Here is a 17,968-nt window from a genome sequence, read left to right on the forward strand (position 1 = left end):
GGGGTGGTCGCTTCAAACCCCGATTCACATGGAAAAACAACTCAAAAACCGTCAAAGCAACCAGGAGACGACCCCTCCCCCAGGCAGGAAGAGGCAGAAACACAAAAACCAAAAAAGGGGGTTGGGAGTGGGGGTGAGGGTAAAGGAGGGGGGAAGGAAACTCAAAAGTGAGGTGGTCTGGTTGAAGCACTAGGTAAGGAACCCCAACAGTGTCAGACATCTCAACAATTCAGCAAGCTGCAGCTCCAAGGGGTGCGGGGACGGGGTGGGGGGCTCTGCTGGGCATTTTGGGGTGGGAGAAGGTTCTAGATACTTCTCCAAACTCCAAAATGAGTATGCGGATGGAGAGGGCAGGGGAGAGATGCCAAGAAATTGTGCAGCCTCTGGGGGGTTTATTTAAGCTTAGATTACACCTGTCGGGGGGGAAGGGAGGGGTTGGAAACATTCCTAATTCCATAGCCCACTTCTTGTCCTCTCCTTTGAACTCCAGCCTGTGGCCCAAGGAGGGTGGGCACCGCCCCTCAGCCCACCTGCGTATTTTCTGCTACCTTTCTCCATCATTTTGCTGTGCCTCCTTCCTTCCCTCCCTCCCGCCTCCCCGCTCCCACCGCCAGTTCCCTCCGCCACTGAGGTAACGTGCAAGGCCCGGAGGGACCTGGCTGGCACCCTGGCCCACGGGCTGACCAGCGGCCTTGGCAAGTTGTTGGTATTTTGAGCTGCACGTTTGGATGCGCTCTAGATACTTTTTGCATTTTTTTTTTTTTTTGGTACCCGCTCTCTCTGTCTCTCATGTCTTTGTTTTTCCCCCAGTTCTGGCCAATCCACGGACTTCCCTCACCACCCCCCACCTCGCTGCGGCCGCCGGAGACACAGGGCTTTCCAAATGACAAGGTGTAATCTAATATTCCCCTCACAAACCCCCTCCCCCAACAGAGGAAACAGCGAATGCAGAGGGTGTGAGGCAGGCAGCAGGCGAGAGGTGTTCAGAGCTCAGTGTTCCTGCAGATTGACCCCTCCTCGCCGCCCGCCCTGCCCACATGGAGGGGAGCCTGCCTTCCCACCCTTGGAGTCCCCTCTCCCCCATGTGATGAGGGTGGGATGAGAAGGTCTGGGTCCTGATCTAACACTGCCTGCCCCTAGGGTCAAGCCAGCGGCCTTCGGTAGGGAGGCGTGGCCAGGTATAGTAAGCCCGAACTGGGGAGCTGTCCAACACACCCCAATGCGAGCCTTTCTGGGGATATAGGAGGTGAGGGGTGTTCCAGCCCAATATCTGTGTCTGTCCCTGTTTTGGGGGGCCAGGAGGTAAGGGGAACACCTGGGGGGTCACATCCATCAATTTTAGGGCTTGGGTATCGGAAATTTAATTTAAAAAACAATTTTCCCCCACAAATTTGTATACTATGGATTGATCTGAAAAGGCCTGGAGATGGGTCACAAATATTGAAAAAGATGACCTAGAAATCGGGCAATCTAGGCCTGGCTGTTGTCACACATCAGGAACTGGTTTCTCAGCTCAGCACTCGAGACTCTGCGTTAAACTATGCCAGTCTCATTGGCCTCTTCCAAAACCTTGAAGATATCTTCAGTCCCTTCAAGCTAGAACATTCCTCAACTGGCCGGGCGCGGTGGCTCACGCCTGTAATCCCAGCACTTTGGGAGGCTGAGGTGGGTGAATCACCTGAGGTCAGGAGTTCAACACCAGCCTGGCCAACATGGTGAAACCCGTCTCTACTAAAAATACAAAAATTAGCGAAGTGTGGTGCCGGGCGCCTGTAATTCCAGCTACTCAGAAGGCTGAGGCAAGAGAATCACTTGAGCCCAGGAGGCGGAGGTTGCAGTGAGCCGAAATCGTGCCACTGTACTCCAGCCTGGGTGACAGAGTAAGACTCTGTCTTAAAAAAAAAAAAAAAAAAAAGGCCGAGTGCAGTGGCTTACACCTGTAATCCCAGCACTTTGGGAGGCCGAGGCAGGTAGATGACTTGAGGTAAGGAGAACGGCCTAGCCAATGTGGCAAAACCCTGTCTCTACTAAAAATACAAAAATTAGCCAGGCGTGGTGGTGGGCAACTGTAATCCCAGCTACTTGGGAGGCTAAGGCAGGAGAATCACTTGAGCCCAGGAGGCGGAGGTTGCAGTGAGCAGAGATCGCATCATTGCACTCAGTCTGAGCAACAAGAATGAAACTCCGTCTCAAAAGAAAAAAAAAAAAAAAAAGGAAAGAAAAGAAAAAAAGAAAAAGAAAATTCCTCCTGATGTCTCCAGCTTGTTCCAAGTTCCCCTGGCATCAGAGGACCATTTACATGGGTCCTGTGCACCATGTTTCAATAATGCTATGTTGCTAGACCAGGTAGTAAAGACACTACCTTTAGCTACTAACTCATACCAGGTGGTAAAGACACTACCTTTAGCCACTAACTCATACTCTAAAGGCTTAGAGTTTTAAAGAACCAGAAAAGAACATTCACAGTCAGGTAGAATATAGTCTGATCATCTTCCCACCTTGTCAAAAGCTGGAGGAGGGAGAATTCAACTGGGAGTGGAGCTGCCAGTTGTATTTTTTTAAAATGGACACAATTTTGACTTCAGCCCTTTGGATCCCAGAGATAAATTTCAGGAGGAGAAGGGCAAGTCTGAATATTTTACCCCCTGTTCCACCCAGAGTCAGCCAAAGCTGGAGATTTGTCAGTTTAAAAAATAAGTAAGAGATTAGAAGTTACATTTTTCCCCCTTTTTGCAATTAATCCCTGTGATGGGCTGCTCTGGCAACAATGTAAATACTTGTAGCTTTCAGAACATGCCAGGTAGCTCATCGCTTCTGGTGGGCTGGTACTTATCTGCAAGGGTAGCCTTGTACTTAACACAGGCCTTTGTTGTCCCTTTCTGTGGCCACAGAACTTCCTGGGAAATGACAGTGGGGAAAATGAGAGCTATGGCTCTGGGGAGGCCGCTGATTTCATGGGGATGGGGTTGGAGCCAGGAGAAAATGAGATCATGAGATGCGCTCAGGAAAGCACTAGCGAAAAATGAGGTCTGAGCAAATGACTTAGCTTCTGCCCTACAATTATTTTTAAGTTTCCCATATGCCATCTTATTCAAACAGTGGACATGTGAAGTACATATAAGGGAAACTAAGACCCACAAAGAAGTGAAGTGACTTGCCCAGATCATTTGCTTGAATCCTTTATTTACAACAATCCTACTGGCAATGCTTGTTACATAGAGCACTTGACAGGCACTTAGTTCAATGAAATCCTTCCAACTAACCTGTGATCGAAGTTCATTTATGATCTCTACTGTTCACATGAGGAAGTGGGGACTCCAAGTGGTCAAGTGACTAGTTCAAGGTCACATAGCCAGGGAGGGGCACAGACAAGACTGGAATCCAGGTCTGCCAGAGTCCAGAGCCTATGCTCTCATCACTTTCTGGGCTGTACTGCTCAGAAAGTCCAAGTGATCTTCAGAGACCCTCTGTTCACTCAGTTCCAATGCACCAGGACCTAGCTTTGGTGGAGGGGCTGGGAGCCCCCTTTCTCCCATCTTTTGGCACTGCTCTGAGGGTCAGCCTGGCAGCTCTCATGCTGGGTTAACAAGGAGATCTTACTGCATCTAAAGTCCTCTTGCCAACTTGGTCCAGGATTTAATAATTGGCAAGTTTAGAGAAGGTGGGTGAGGGACAAGAGGGGGAAAAGGTGATTCCCAAGTCTGGCTTCTGTCCTCAACATTGTCTAAATTGGGTAGTCAGCTGGGGTTGGTGGTTAAAAATCTACATGGATATTTCATTGGGGGGTGTTTTTTATTCGGAGGTTGGAGCAAGACTCTCAAGGGCATGCCTTTTCTTGGGGAGGGGAGCAGAAGATGGGGGGGTGTGCATCTCTGAAGATTTGCAAGAGTGAGAGACACACAGAGAGAAAGAGAGCTGAAAAAGAGAAAGAGAAGCAGAGGGAGAGTTGGGGAGGCAGAGAGAGCAGGGGAGAGGCTGTGTCCAAGGTTCCCCTGGGCTGTTTCCAGAATTCCACAGCTCTGATGCTCAGGTACTCAGAAAGTGACCATGCTGTGTTGCTGGACAAAAGACACCTGTGACTGGGCTCAGAGTCTGAGAGGGGATGGGGGAAGCAGCCAGTGCTGCCTGGGAGGCAGAGGCATAGTGTTCCAGGTCAGACAACTGGCCAAGTCTTTCTTCCAAAGTCTGGCAGGCTACATCTCCTAACGGGCACTTCTGGATTGGTACCCAGTCAGAATGCATACAGTCATCACAGCAGCTGCCATTTCGAGTGCCGATTACATACCAAGTATGCACGGTCCTGTGAAGATGGTGCTGTTATTGCCCTCTCCCTTCATTTAAAACTGACCACAGTCCATATTTGGATACGTCACTAAAATGAGTAAGAACTCAAAATGCTAGTGCACATTCAGCAGTACTTCAAATGCCTGGGTTTGGGCTTATTTGGGAGCGCAGGAGACAGTCTCATTCCGAGGCAGAAGGATAGGAATACTTCGCCTGCTTAAGCTTCCTTCCAACATGGCTGCCCGGAGGCAGGGAGCTGAGTTACTACCTCTGGGGAAAGAGGGACTGGCCAGTGAGCTGAGGAAATTTGGGCTGCTCTCTCCACATATCCCACCCATGTTCTAACCTCCTGCCATCTGTCTGTGCCACCTCCCTTGTGCCCTTGTGCTTAAGTGGTCACTTTCTGTCCTGGCATCCCAGCTGTGGGATCCCTTCTGCCCTCCTGGATGATAGCTGGGACAGGAACACTGGCTTTTAAATCACAATGCGTTTGGAGAACAACCACAGAACAGCTCAACCCAAGAAACCAAAACCAAAGAGCACAGAAACAAGACAGAACCAAAGACGAGTCACTTTGGGGGAGAAGAGGACCAGGTGAAGGGAATGGGAGGGGAAAAAAGAACCACTTGATTTTTCCCCCCAAAACGAAACAAAACCAAAGAAAAAAAGAAAAAAGAAAAAAATAAAGAAAAAGGAAAAAAGAAAACCAAAAGAGAAAAACGGAACGGAAGACGAGAAACACTCCAACAGAAGGCGTTGGGAATTCACCAAACCAAACCGACAAGAGAGGCATGCAGAGAAATTTTTACATTCTCCCAGCATGCATCAGGCCCAAGTTACCATGACGACGAGGAGTGCAAAAAACTTAGCAACAACATTACCAACGGATGCAGAGGCGACCATAATGCAAGCATCGCATGTGTGCGGCCGGCCCTAGGCCGGGCTGGGCGCGGCTGAGATTTTCGTGTCTTTCTGGGTTTTGCTCTCGCTTGGCGGTTTTTTTTTTTGTTTAGTTTGCTTTGTGCTTATGATTCATATTCCATCTTTTAAAATTGTTGTTCATTTTTCTATTTTTTTCGTGTGCGTGTCAGCGTGTGTCCGTGTGGTGTCTACATGTGTTTTGTGTGTGTGCGTGTCATTTTCAGAATGTAAAAATGTGGGTAAAGAAAGTAAAAAAGAAAAAAACACACCAACCTTCTCGAAGCTCTGAGGGATGTAAAGGGGGTTTGATGCGGAACACAATGACATGGGAAGAAGAGAAAAAATAGGGGAGATACAGAGAGTAAAAAGAGGACTTCCCAAGGCTAAAAGCTGCAATAGTTTGTTGTTTTTTTTTCTTTAAACCAAAAAAAAAATTAAAATTAAAAAATAAAAAGAACAGCAATGACCTTTTTGTCTTTTTTCCACTCTGCCCTTGACATACAAGATCTACATTTGCCTTTCTCCATTCTTTTCTAAGCTTGATTCTGGAGCATCTAAGACCCAGGCAAAGATGGGGAAGTGGAACCTCACCCCCTCAACTGCCCCCAAGAGGATGGAGGCTCACGCTGGGGACCCCACCTCTGGGCGATGAGGACACAGAAGCCCCCCTCCCTTCTTGCACCCTCACTAAAGGCCCCACCCGGCTCCCTGCCCCATACCCGCTGTCCACACTCTTTTGAGCCCTGCTGGATTTACAAACCCCCATCCCAGGTGTTGGCAGAGAAATAAGCAGGTTAGGTGAAGACCAGTCAGTTGGAGTCACGAACGCGTTACAACTCACCAGAGGTGCCGTGACAGCGGATCAGACGTGCCCCTACCCACCACCCGCCCATACACCCACATTCCCATCCCCTCCCCCTCCATGCGGCCTCCTCCTCACAGACAAAATGCAAAACCCCAGGTCCAGGACCAAGGAGTCACTTCAGGGCCAGCGGGTGCCGTGGATGGTGAGGACGAAGGTGGTGAGTGAGGGTCTGTGGGCGGGGGATGAGCCACACGGCCTCCTAGATGGAGAATGACTAGGGCTTGGCACTTCGCATGGGGGAAACTGAGGCCCAGAGAAGGATGTGATCGAGTCAATTATACAGCGCTAACTGGGGCAGCCCTGGGGATTGAATGGGGCCCTGGCATCCTGGCAGAAGCTGTTTCTACCACAAATCTGATCAGAAACAGCTACTAGGAGGTGAAAAAGGGAGGAGGAGGAGGAGGAGGAGGAGGAGGAAGACTACAACTTCTGAAAAGACCCAAGAGCCAACACACGAGATAAGAGGAGGCCAACGGAGGAATCTGGGGGCAAGGGAGCCCCCTGGCACCTTGGAGGCAGCACCCAGGGACCCACAAGGAAGGAAGCTTCCTTGGGGCCGGGGAGTGGGGAGGTGCTGGGGCGAGGCCCCCACGCTGCTGGGCATGACTGAGTGGGAACTGGAAACCGAGAGCAACAAGCTTCGCTGGGTGCCGTGCCTGCCCCAGCTTGGTGCAACTACCGAGCCCCCCGGGTGCCTGTGCCCGCTGTGGCCCCAGCCTCCCAACGGCCTGGACTGTCCTTCTCCGAGAGTCATTAGGAAGAGACAGAAGGCACCGGGCTCTGGACCAGCCGGTGGGGGGCGGGGGGGCAGCCTCGAAGACCCCTCCCCAACTTCTAGATTGAGGGCCCCGGATTGGGGGGGCAGTGAAGCGGGGAGCTACGAGGCCACAAAGTTGGGAGAAGCAAAGCCAGCACACAGCACGGGAAGGCACGACACGCCACAGAAGCCAACTCGGGTGGGCAGGCGGGTGGGGTGGGGTGGGGCAGAGGCCTGCAGGCTCCCCTGGCCCTGTAGGCCCAAGACTCACCCCCTCACCCTGCCCCACGCCTTCCTATCCCACCATCACTGCCTCCCCAGAGCCCTGCTGCCCACGGGGCATCTGTTGCAAGGCACGAGGAAGGGAATTTAAGCTGCCCCCCTTCTACACGTAAGGAAACTGAGGCCCAGAGAGGGACGCCGCCTCGGCCAAGGTCCCACCGCGACCGGGGAGGGGCCTTCCTGCTTGGGTGTGCAGGGGACGGGGGAGCCCGGAGGCGGTGAGCCCGAGGAGGGAGGGGTGGGACGGGGCGGGTCCCTGCCTTCGACCTGGACACGGCGTTCCCTACCTCGCACGTAGAGGTTGGCAGGTGAGGAGTAGCGCACGCCGGCGCTATTGGTGGCCACACACTCGTATTTGCCCTGGTCGGTTTCCTCGCTGCTTTCAATCTGCAGGGCTCCTGCGGGAAGAGGGGAGAATGCTTGGTCCGTCAGAGTGGGGCCCAGGAGTGAGCAGGGGAAAGCTGTCCCACCAGAGTGTGGTCTGGCCTGTCTCCTGTTCTGGCTGGGCCAGAGAGGCAGAGAAGAGGTGAGAAAACCTGGAAGCCCCAGCTCGGCCTGGCCTTGTATAACCTCCACCCCCACATGGAGCCCCACCGGGGCCTGGACACACCACATTCCCCAGCAAATTCTCCACTCGCAGTGGAAAAGCAGCTGGTCCTGAGGCTGCTGCTTCATGACTGCCAAGTTGAATTACAAAGCTGGAGAAAAGTGTGGTTGAGAAAGCCCTAAGTGATGCTCTCCCGGCCAGGAGGAAAGAGTGGGTTGGCATTTACAACTCATAACCAGCGTTTGATAGATCCAGGGACCCAAAGGGGCCCCAGGATGATGTGGTTTCATCTGAAGGGGCCACAGATCATGTGAAAATCCAGGGAGCCGGTGGTTGCTTTGTTTCATTCAGTGCCCATGAGTAAATGAACATGGGTCTGGGTTCCTCAATTGTGTTTGGAATCCTAGCCCTCAAAGTCCTCAACACCAATATGGAGACAGGGTTGTACTTCTTCAGGCGTGTTTGAAATTTCAGGATTAGGTTATACCCTGAGGTAGCTAAAGTAAAAAACGTTGAGGCTGGTGTGTATCAAGTATGTTTGAAATCAAAGCCATGGATCCAAGCCTTCTGGCCTGACATTGATTGAAGAGAAGTCAGAATTTCCCCAAGTATTTTAAGTCGTCGAAGTAAAAGTCTGAATTTACCTGCTTGTATTTAAAACCACAGGCCTGAAGTCAATATCCTGGTGCTCATGAGTAATTGAATGGACTTCGCTGAGTGTGTTTAAAATTATGGTCCTAGACCCAATTCTATGATGCTCATAGGTACACAAGGATTAGATTAAATTTTCTTTTTTTTTTTAAACAATGTTTTTTTTTTTGAGATGGAGTCTTGCTCTGTCACCCAGGCTGGAGTGCAGTGGCCGGATCTCAGCTCACTGCAAGTTCCGCCTCCCGGGTTTATACGCCATTCTCCTGCCTCAGCCTCCCGAGTAGCTGGGACTACAGGCGCCCATCACCTCGCCCGGCTAGTTTTTTGTATTTTTTAGTAGAGACGGGGTTTCACCTTGTTAGCCAGGATGGTCTTGATCTCCTGACCTCGTGATCCACCCGTCTCGGCCTCCCAAAGTGCTGGGATTACAGGCTTGAGCCACCGCGCCCAGCCTAGATTAAATTTTCAAAACTGTTTGAAATCAGGGGTCTGACTGAAAGCCTCTTATACTCACAAGTAAAGTTGAGGCTAAAATGCCCCAAGCCTGGATCAAAGAATTTGTTGGTCATGAGTAAATACAGACATAAAGAAGACGGCAATTTTTGAAATCACAGGCATATTTAAAATTTAAATACCACAGGCAAAAATCCAAGGTCTTGGTGTTCATGAGTAGATGAAAATAGAACTGATTTCCCCTCAATACATTTGAAATCACAGGCCCAAATCAGACTTCACTTCCAATGAACATATAAAAATAAATGAACCGCCGGGCGCAGTGGCTCACGCCTGTAATCCCAGCACTTTGGGAGGCCGAGATGGGTGGATCACAAGGTCAGGAGATCAAGACCATCCTGGCTAACAAGGTGAAACCCCGTCTCTACTTAAAAATACAAAAAACTAGCCGGGCAAGGTGGCGGGCGCTTGTAGTCCCAGCTACTCGGGAGGCTGAGGCAGGAGAAAGGCGTAAACCCGGGAGGAGGAGCTTGCAGTGAGCTGAGATCTGGCCACTGCACTCCAGCCTGGGCGACAGAGCAAGACTCCGTCTCAAAAAAAAAAAAAAAAAAAATGAATGAACCTTCTCAAGAATATCTGAAATCACAGGCCTTGATCAAACACTACCGTGCCCATGAGTAAATGAAAACGAGGCCAAGATTTCCCCAAAGATATCTGAAACCACATGCCTGAACCAAGTCCTTCATTTTCACAAGTAAATGAAGCCGAGTATGTCTTAAATTACAGGCCTAGCTAAAAACTTGAGTGCCCAAAAATAAAAAATAAGGCAAAAGTTTCCACACGTATGTTTGTAATCACAGGCCTGGATCAAAGTCCTTATTCTCCTAATAAAACTTAGTGTAACATATCTAAGTATGTTTGAATCACAGGCCTGGACCCAAGTGCCTGTCGACCATGAGTAAATGAAGATGAGTGAATATCCTCAAATGTGTCTGAATCACAGGCTTCAATCAGAGCCTATGGCACCAAGGATCCAACATCCAGACTGAGCTTTCCAGTCTTGTTTGTGATTATCCCACAGAAATGACATGGACCCACAAATCGGGGGATTCTCTCTGGAGGTCATGGATAAAGACTCTGCCTCCATTGAACACTGCCTATTCTTCCTTGACCTCGAGGTTCTGGGAAGCAGACAGTTATCTCCATCACTAAGGAGGCCCAGAGAGGGTCAGGAGACTGCTCTAGGTCACACAGCATTTGTAGCAAAGGTAGGGTTGGACACTGATTCTTCCCCAGGGTTCCCACTCAGGCCTTCTCTTGGCTCTTCTCTGAGGCAGCAGTTGGGTGGTGGATAAGGGATGGAGCAGACTGACCTGAGAGCGCGTCTCTACATGTCCTTGGGTTAGACCCTCCAGATCAGAAAGAACTGTGGAGCTGGAAGGCCCACTTTGCATTTTTTTTTTTTTTTTGAGACAGAGTCTCTGTCACCCAGGCTGGAGTGCAATGGCGTGATCTTGGTGGCTCACCGCAACCTCTGCCTCCCGGGTTCAAGCGATTCCCCTGCCTCAGCCTCCCGAGTAGCTGGGATTACAGGCGCCCGCCACCACGCCCAGCTAATTTTCGTGTTTTTAGTAGAGATGGGATTTGACCTTGCTGCCCAGGCTGGTCTTGAACTCCTGACCTCAGATGATTCACCTGCCTCGGGCTCCCACAGTGTTGGGATTACAGGCGTGAGCCACTGCGCCCGGCCTGCACTGCTCATTTTAGAGGTGGCTAAACACCATGGGGCTCCCAGCACTCTGGGAGTCTTGCCAGGTAGGGTCCTTCCCAGAGGGGGAGAGAGCCCCCAGCCTTCCACAGTCAGGTGACCTGAGGAGTCACCTCGGCCACATTCAGCCCCCCCGGCCACAGACACAGACACAGACGCAGAGACCAGACTAACACTGGGTGGAACGAGGGTGGTGGCAGGGTGGACACGCATGGAAGCAGGCCTGGGGACGGCCCCTGCGGAGCCTGAGGGGCTGAGTGGGCAGCGAGAGAGAGAGCGTGAGTGGGTGGGTGAGTGAGGAGCCTCTTACCTCTGATCGGAGTGCTTTCTGTAAGGGAAGCAGAGAGAACCAGGTGAATGTCACAGGGCGGTCGTGGGGGGCCAGGGGGCCCCAGGGAAGCTGGGCCAGGGCCATAAGCCAGGCCTCTGCACTCTGCCCCGGGGAGGGGATCGAGCCAGCCCTGGGCACATGGACCCTGCAGGCTTTGCTGATGAAGCTGCAAGAGGCCTCCTAAGAGCAGGGTGAGGTCTGAGGGCTTGTCAAAGCAGGAGAGCTTCCTGTAGGAGGCAGGAATCTCTGGGGGTGGAGGGATGGAGTCTAGAAGACTCTCTGGACGGGCTGAGGGGCGTCTCTATGCCCAGGGGAGGTCTGTCAGCCTGGGCCTTTGGTGGCCTTCCCTCTGGGCCAAGGGAGGGAGGTTCATGACCCCCGCCTTCCTTCTTTCCTTCTTAGGGAGCTCAGCAAGGGACTGTTTTCAAGTCCAGACTAGGAAGGGACAAGGAGCAACAGGAATTATCTTGTTAGAGACAGGGAGGTGGGTGGGGTTAGTGCCCCAGGGCCAGGCATTAATACAGCCAAGGAAGGGTGTCACAGACAGGCCAAGTAGGAGGGACGGGGAGAGGCCTGCAGCCTTCTTACCAAGAGGAAAAGAGGAAAGACCTGTTTATCTGGGCCTTGGGGGCAGGGATGGTTAACTGCAAAGCAGGAAAAGGTGGCTCAGGGCTGGAATGTTACCCCCTCTGCTCAAGATCCAGGGAGAAGTTTTGGGCTCTCTTCTCTCTGCTGCTGATGGCCGATAACTTGATAACTCGGTTGGCTAGGGCCAAGAAGATCCTAAGACCTGGATCTGCCAGGAGTGGCCAGACACGTGAAAAAACAGCTCATTCTGCGTGGCCCAAACCCATTTTACAGATGGGCCAACTGAGGCTCAGAGGGGAATCTCTGAGGTCCCATCATGAGGCAGGGGTGGGCACTGCGCCTAGCTCTCCAGCCTCCTGGGCTGAGGAGCTTCTGGCCTGAACTTTTCGGGGTCCCTGTATTATCTTTCGAGATATCCTCGTGAGACCACTCTGCACCCTTTACAGGGGAGCAAATGGGAATTTGCCTAAAGTTACACCCTGGAGAAGTGGAATCCGAGTCAGCGGAAATCCAGGCTGGCCTTTGCTAGGACATTGGCATGACGATGGTGGAAGCCAGGGTCATAGAAAGTCTTTCCAAGCCGGCCCAGTGGTTCACGCCTGTAATCCTGGCACTGTGGGAAGCTGAGACAGGTGGATCACCTGAGGTCAGGAGTTTGAGACCAGCCTGGCCAACATGGTAAAACCCGGTCTCTACTAAAAATCCAAACATTAGCCGGGTGTGGTGGCGGGTGCCTGTAATCCCTGCTACTCAGGAGACTGAGGCAGAATTGCCTGAACTGGGGAGGCGGAGACTTTAGTGAGCTGAGATGGTGCCATTGTACTCCAGCCTGGGTGACAGATTAAGACTATCTCAAAAAAAAAAGAAGTCTTTTCAAGCTGGCCAAATCACTCAGGGCTATTCTATCGAGCGGAAACAATGTATCTCTTAGACATTAAAAGGTGTTCCACTTCCCAGCTGGAGAGAGATGAAAGGACTGATATCATAGACTGACATCAGTCACTCTCACTTTAGTATGAATTAGTCCCACAACTGATTTCATGGGATTCAGGCTGAATGCTGAGAAAAGTGGATGAGGAGTGCCCAGTAGCAGCTATGCTGGAAAAATCTCCACCCCACGCCTAGCCCCAGCCCCCAAACTTCTGTAATTAAATCCTTTTCCAGCAGGACTAAGGCCAAGAAGAAAGTGGGGGAGGATATGTTGTTAGGTGCGAAGTTCCATGAGCCCGAGGATACCTCTGAACCCCCTTCAGCCTCCACTCTGAGGTCTGCCTGGCCCCTTGTGGACTTATCTCTTTTCCTCTTTTCCTTTGGGTTTTTTTCTCTGCTGCACACTAGTGCCCAGCTGGGGAGGGCTGAGGGGCTCGTTGTGGGGAGGAGGGAGAGGGCGTTAGTAAACATACCAGGCAGAGTGGGTCACAGTTACCATCACGGTGGCTGTTAGTTTGGTGAGGAGAAGGGGGCAGAAGGGGCACAAAGGGGATGGGGCGTTAGTTGTTGACGTGATGATGAAATCAGACTTACCAAAGGTTTCTGAACGTTTACAACAGGAGGATAAGAAAAGAGAACAGGAAGTTAACAGGTGGTTACGAAGAATCTTGTGTCCTCATCGAGGAGGGGAGGGTGGGGGAAGAAAGGGGGATGCTCAGAATAATAATAATAATAATAATATTTCTTACGGTTCCTAAAGTGGTTTACGTTCACTAAGCACCTAGCAGGCGTTAGACATTCGATCCTGCAGAGGTCACCAGAACACAAGGAAATAGGCATGTTTTACGGGGAAACTGAGGCCACCGCTCCCCTGCTTGCAGAGGCCACGGAGCTGCAAACATCCTCAGCCGGGCTGGGAGAGGGGAGGCAATTTGTCCCTCAGTGTGAGGTCTGAGTCTCTCCAGGGAAGAGATTCTGGGCTCCGTGTCTGATCTTTTCTGTGGCTTGGTTTTCACTAAGGAGGAGGAGCAGAAAGCGGAGAACGGGTAGGTGGGCTCTTTGGTGGGGGCAAGGATGGGCAGTGAGTGCAGGGCACTGGGGATGATTCGGGGAGGGACTGCTGCAAGAGGGGTGCTCCGTGGCGGGGTCCTCGGAGGAAGGGGAGAGAGAAAGCAAAAAGAGGGGCAGGGTGATCTCAACAGTGACCTGAATGAAGGCAGGGCGTCAAGCCCGGCACAACTCAAAACAGTAAATCCATGACATAGACACACACGCATGTGCAGCCACACGTGTGCTCTCCCAATGTATGGAGACACAGCTCCACCACGTGTGTCCCCACGCACGAGCACTAGGGAGGTGCGGGCTGAGAGGCACGTGCGCGGGTCACCGCCCTGTGTGCACAGGCACGGGAGTGACTGCAACGTGGGTGCACGTGTGGCCGAGATGCAGGAGGACACTTTGCTCCGGGTGGGGGAAGGGAGGCCCGTGTATGACAGCGGCGAGGCCTGCACGCCTGTGCCCACATGCGGGAGGCAGGCCAGGCCGGCACAGGGAGCCCAGACATGCACACGTGGACATGTCGTGAAGCGGGGGGACGACACACACGCAGACACAGGCCCCCAGACAGATGGACCCGCAGATGGGCCACGTGGGTGCTTTGTGGAGGCACAATGGTGGAACCGCCCATCCCCAAGGCTCTGTGTGTCCCAAGGTCTCCCTAGCCCCCCTAGGGCCCGAACAGAGAGGCTGGACTGCCCGTCGGTGCCCCATTACAGACCTGAAGCCCCACCATCACCTCTGCTTGTCTTTGTCCCATGATGTTCTTACTGCTCAGCCTTGGAGACACTCTCTCCCTATAGTTCTCTATGGCTCCCCATCACCTTACCTGTCACCTCTAGACACTTACCATTGCCTTACGCAGCTTCCACTACTCCTGCCTGTCTGGGTCCCATTGTAGTCTCACTGGACATGCCTACTGCTTCCGTATAGAGGATGCTCTCTCTCTGCCACCTTCCATAGCTCCCTATTACGTACCCATTGAAGCTGGTCTCCCCTTTTCACCCTCCATGGCTCACCGACACTTTTGCTTGTCTGTCTCCCAATGCTTGGGCACTCTCAATACCCACCATTCTTGGTGGCTTGCTTGCTTTCTTTTTAGAGACGAGGGTCTTGCTACATTGCCCATGCTGGTCTCAAATTCCGGGCCTCAAGCAAGCCTTCTGCCTTGGCCTCCCAAAGAGCTCGGATTACAAGCATAAGCCACTGCGCCCAGCCCCCTCAGTGGCTTCCTATCACCCACAACAGTCTGTGGGTGACAGTCGTGATCTCACTGCCTGAGTATGGGAGACACTCTCCCCCCACCATGGCCCTATATAACTCCCCACCCTTGTGCGTGTCTGCATCCGTTATATCTTCACTGGCCAGGTGTTGAAGCATTCTTCTTCTACCACTGTCTACAGCTCCCCAGTACTCATGCCCATCTGTGCCCCCTAATAACCTCAGTGTGCGCCTTTGAAGACATTTGCCTCCACTCCTCCAGTGCCAATGCCTGCCACGGCCGCACACTGTCTCTGTCTGTCCTCCAGTAGTCCCCACAGCTTGGGGCCTGCAGATGCTCCCTGCCCCCTGCTGCCCTCCAAGGCTCCCACGTCCTGTCAGCCACCCACACTCACCCGATCGCAGCTGTTTGATGCGTCCATTGCTGGCACTAGGATCCACGGGCAGGAAGTCCTTGAACCAGGTGATCTCAGGGTCAGGGTTGCCGCTGGCCGCACAGAGCATGGTGGCTGTCCGTGTCCGCTCCACCACCTTCAACTGCGGGCCCATGTCGATGTTGGGGAAGCCGGAGGGCAGCTGGTCCTCTGAGGGCAGAGACGGGAGAGAAATGGGCATGGTTCTGAGCACTGCACGGCCACCCCTCCAGCCTGGGGCTCAGGGAGTGCCCGGCCACGGGTCCGGCTCCTGCCTGGCTGCGTGACCTCAGCCCTGGGTGCCATCCTTTACAGTCAGTTCTCTCTTTTTTTTTTTTTGAGACAGGGTCTTGCTGTCTCAAGTGCAGTGGCACAATCACAGCTCACTGTAGTCTCAATGATCTGGGCTCAAGTGATCCTCCTGCCTCAGCCTCCTGAATAGCTGGGACTATAAGCACGTGCCGCCATGCCTGGCTAATTTTTAAAATTTTTGTAGAGAGGGGGTCTCGCTGTGTTGTCCAGGCTGGTCTCAAACTCCTGGCTCCAAGCAATCCTACCACTTCTGCCACCCAAAGCACTGAGATTACAGGCATGAGCCACTGCACCTGGCTGGGTCCCTCTTCTGTACAAGGGGGAGGCTTGTGTGAGGGAACTGAGCAGGCTAGAATATTTCTCACTGGGGGGTGATTCTGCTGCCCTGGGAGACACTGGGCGATGTCTGGGGATATCTGAAGTTGTCATGACTTGGGGGTGGGTGCTCCTGGAATGGACTGGGTGGGGCTCAGAGATGCTCTGCCTCCTGCTATGTATAAGCACAAACCTGGCCCCACGGTCCACAGTGCTGAGTGGGTTCATTTACAGCAGCCTGAGGACGCCTTTCTTTTTATCTTTTAAAAAATTTTTGTAGATAGACAGACAGACAGACAGACAGATAGATATATCAGCTGGGCGTGGTGGCTCATGCCTGTAATCCCAGCACTTTGGGAGGCCGAGGTAGGTGGATCACTTAAGGCTAGGAGTTTAAGAACCAGCCTGGTCGACATGGTGAAACCCCATCTCTATTAAAAACAAAAATTAGCCAGGTGTGATGGTGCACGCTTGTAATCCCAGCTACTCAGGAGACTGAGGCAGAAAATTCACTTGAACTTGGGAGATGGAGGTTGCAGTGAGCTGAGATCACGCCCCTGCACTCTAGCCTGGGCGACAGAGCGAGACACGGTCTCAAAAAAAATAAAAATAAAAATAAAATAAATAAAATATAGAGATAGGGTCTCACTATGTTGCCCAGATTGGTCTCGAACTCCTGGGCTCAAGGAATCCTCCCACCTTGGCCTCCCAAAGCACTGTGATTACAGATACTTTACAGGTATGAGCCACTGTGCCTGGCCTGGAAGACACCTTTTTTTTTTTTTTTTTTTTTTGAGATGGAGTCTCTCTGTTGGCCAGGCTGGAAGGCACTGGCATGCACTCCATACCTGCCTAATTTTTGTACTTTTAGTAGAGAAGGGGTTTTGCCATGTTGGCCAGGCTGGTCTCGAACTCCTGACCTTGTGATCCGCCCGCCTTGGCCTCCCAAAGTGTCTGGAATACAGGCGTGAGCCACTGCACCCGCCTGCCTTTCTAAACATAAACCACACTGCTCCCCCGCTGTACACCCTTCTGTGGTTCCACCACCCTCAGAAGGAGCCCCGGCTGCTTGTCTGCTGCCGGCCTCTGCCACCTTCCCTTCTCTTTTTCTCTCTGGCCCAGTCACGCTGGCCTCCACGGCTCTCAAAGTCATCAAGCCCCCTCCCTCGGGTCACCTGCCCTGTTCCCCTGGCCTGGAATCCCCGTTCCCACATCTGTCTACTGATTGGAACACCACCTGGGACTAGCTCCAACTCCCTTGCCCTAAATGTCCCTAAACGCCCCACTGTCTTCTCTGCAGCAGGGAACTCTGAAATGGTGCATCTGCGTCCCTAGCACCCAGCGCAGAACCGGGCATACAGTAGGACCTCAATCAATGAACAAACAACTCAGTCCTGGTGGAGCATTCAATCCTCCAGCACGGTGAGTGGCCCCAGGTCTCCAGCGCTCGGTATCCCTCTTGGGTGGCGAGGTTCTAGCTCCCCTCCATGGTAAATGGAGACTGGTGGTGATGGGGTGGGGGGACAAGGAGGAGAAACTCAGTTCCCTGGGATCTCCTGGTCCCAGAGTTCCCTGACCGGTGGGAATGTGCTTCCGGGCTGAGGTGCTGAGCTGAGCCTGCTGAGTGACAAGCTGCCTCACATCCAGGGTGCTCTACAAACCAAGATGGGCCGGCCGCAGGGGCTCACACCTGTAATCCCAGCACTGTGGGAGGCCGAGGCAGGAGGATCACCTGAGGTAAGGAGTTCGAGACCAGCCTGGCCAACGTGGTGAAACCCCGTCTCTACTAAAAATACAGAAATTAGCCAGGCGTGGTGGTGGGCACCTGTAATCTCAGCTACTCGAGAGGCTGAGGCAGAAGAATTACTTAAACCCAGGAGGTGGAGGTTGCAGTGAGCCGAGATCACGCCACTGTACTCCAGCCTGGGTGACAGAGCAAGACTCTGTCTCAAAAAAAAAAAAAAAAAATTAGGAAATAGCCATGTAGTGCAGACTCATAACCACTCCCCTCATCCCGCCCAACTCCATTCCAAAGGACAAGTGACAAAAAAGTGACCAATCGCAGTGCAAGAAATAGGCAGCTCATTTGCATCTGGTAGGAACGCTGGAATGGGAGGGGGTAAAGGGCCGCAAATGATGGCTTCAGGGCCACATGTGGCCCTGTGGCTGTTTTTGTTATTATTGGCCGGGCACGGTGGCTCAAGCCTGTAATCCCAGCACTTTGGGAGGCCGAGACGGGCGGATCACGAGGTCAGGAGATCGAGACCATCCTGA

The 17,968-nt window shown here is 52.6% G+C and overlaps 1 protein-coding gene across 1 annotated transcript in view; it reads right to left on the reverse strand.

The window, feature by feature from the left end:
- Positions 1-17,968, reverse strand: part of PTPRS (protein tyrosine phosphatase, receptor type, S) — a 69,513-nt gene that overhangs the window by 44,792 nt on the left and 6,753 nt on the right. The window contains exons 3-5 of the mRNA XM_011943481.1: positions 15,050-15,238; positions 7,397-7,507; positions 5,479-5,490 (exon numbers count right to left, since the gene is read on the reverse strand). Coding sequence (XP_011798871.1) covers positions 5,479-5,490; positions 7,397-7,507; positions 15,050-15,203 — 277 coding nt within the window. The 5' untranslated portion in view covers positions 15,204-15,238. The remainder of the gene's footprint in view (positions 1-5,478; positions 5,491-7,396; positions 7,508-15,049; positions 15,239-17,968) is intronic.

The sequence above is a fragment of the Colobus angolensis genome, unplaced genomic scaffold, assembly GCF_000951035.1.
Source record: "Colobus angolensis palliatus isolate OR3802 unplaced genomic scaffold, Cang.pa_1.0 Scaffold22, whole genome shotgun sequence".
In the NCBI taxonomy this organism is placed as follows: domain Eukaryota; kingdom Metazoa; phylum Chordata; class Mammalia; order Primates; family Cercopithecidae; genus Colobus; species Colobus angolensis.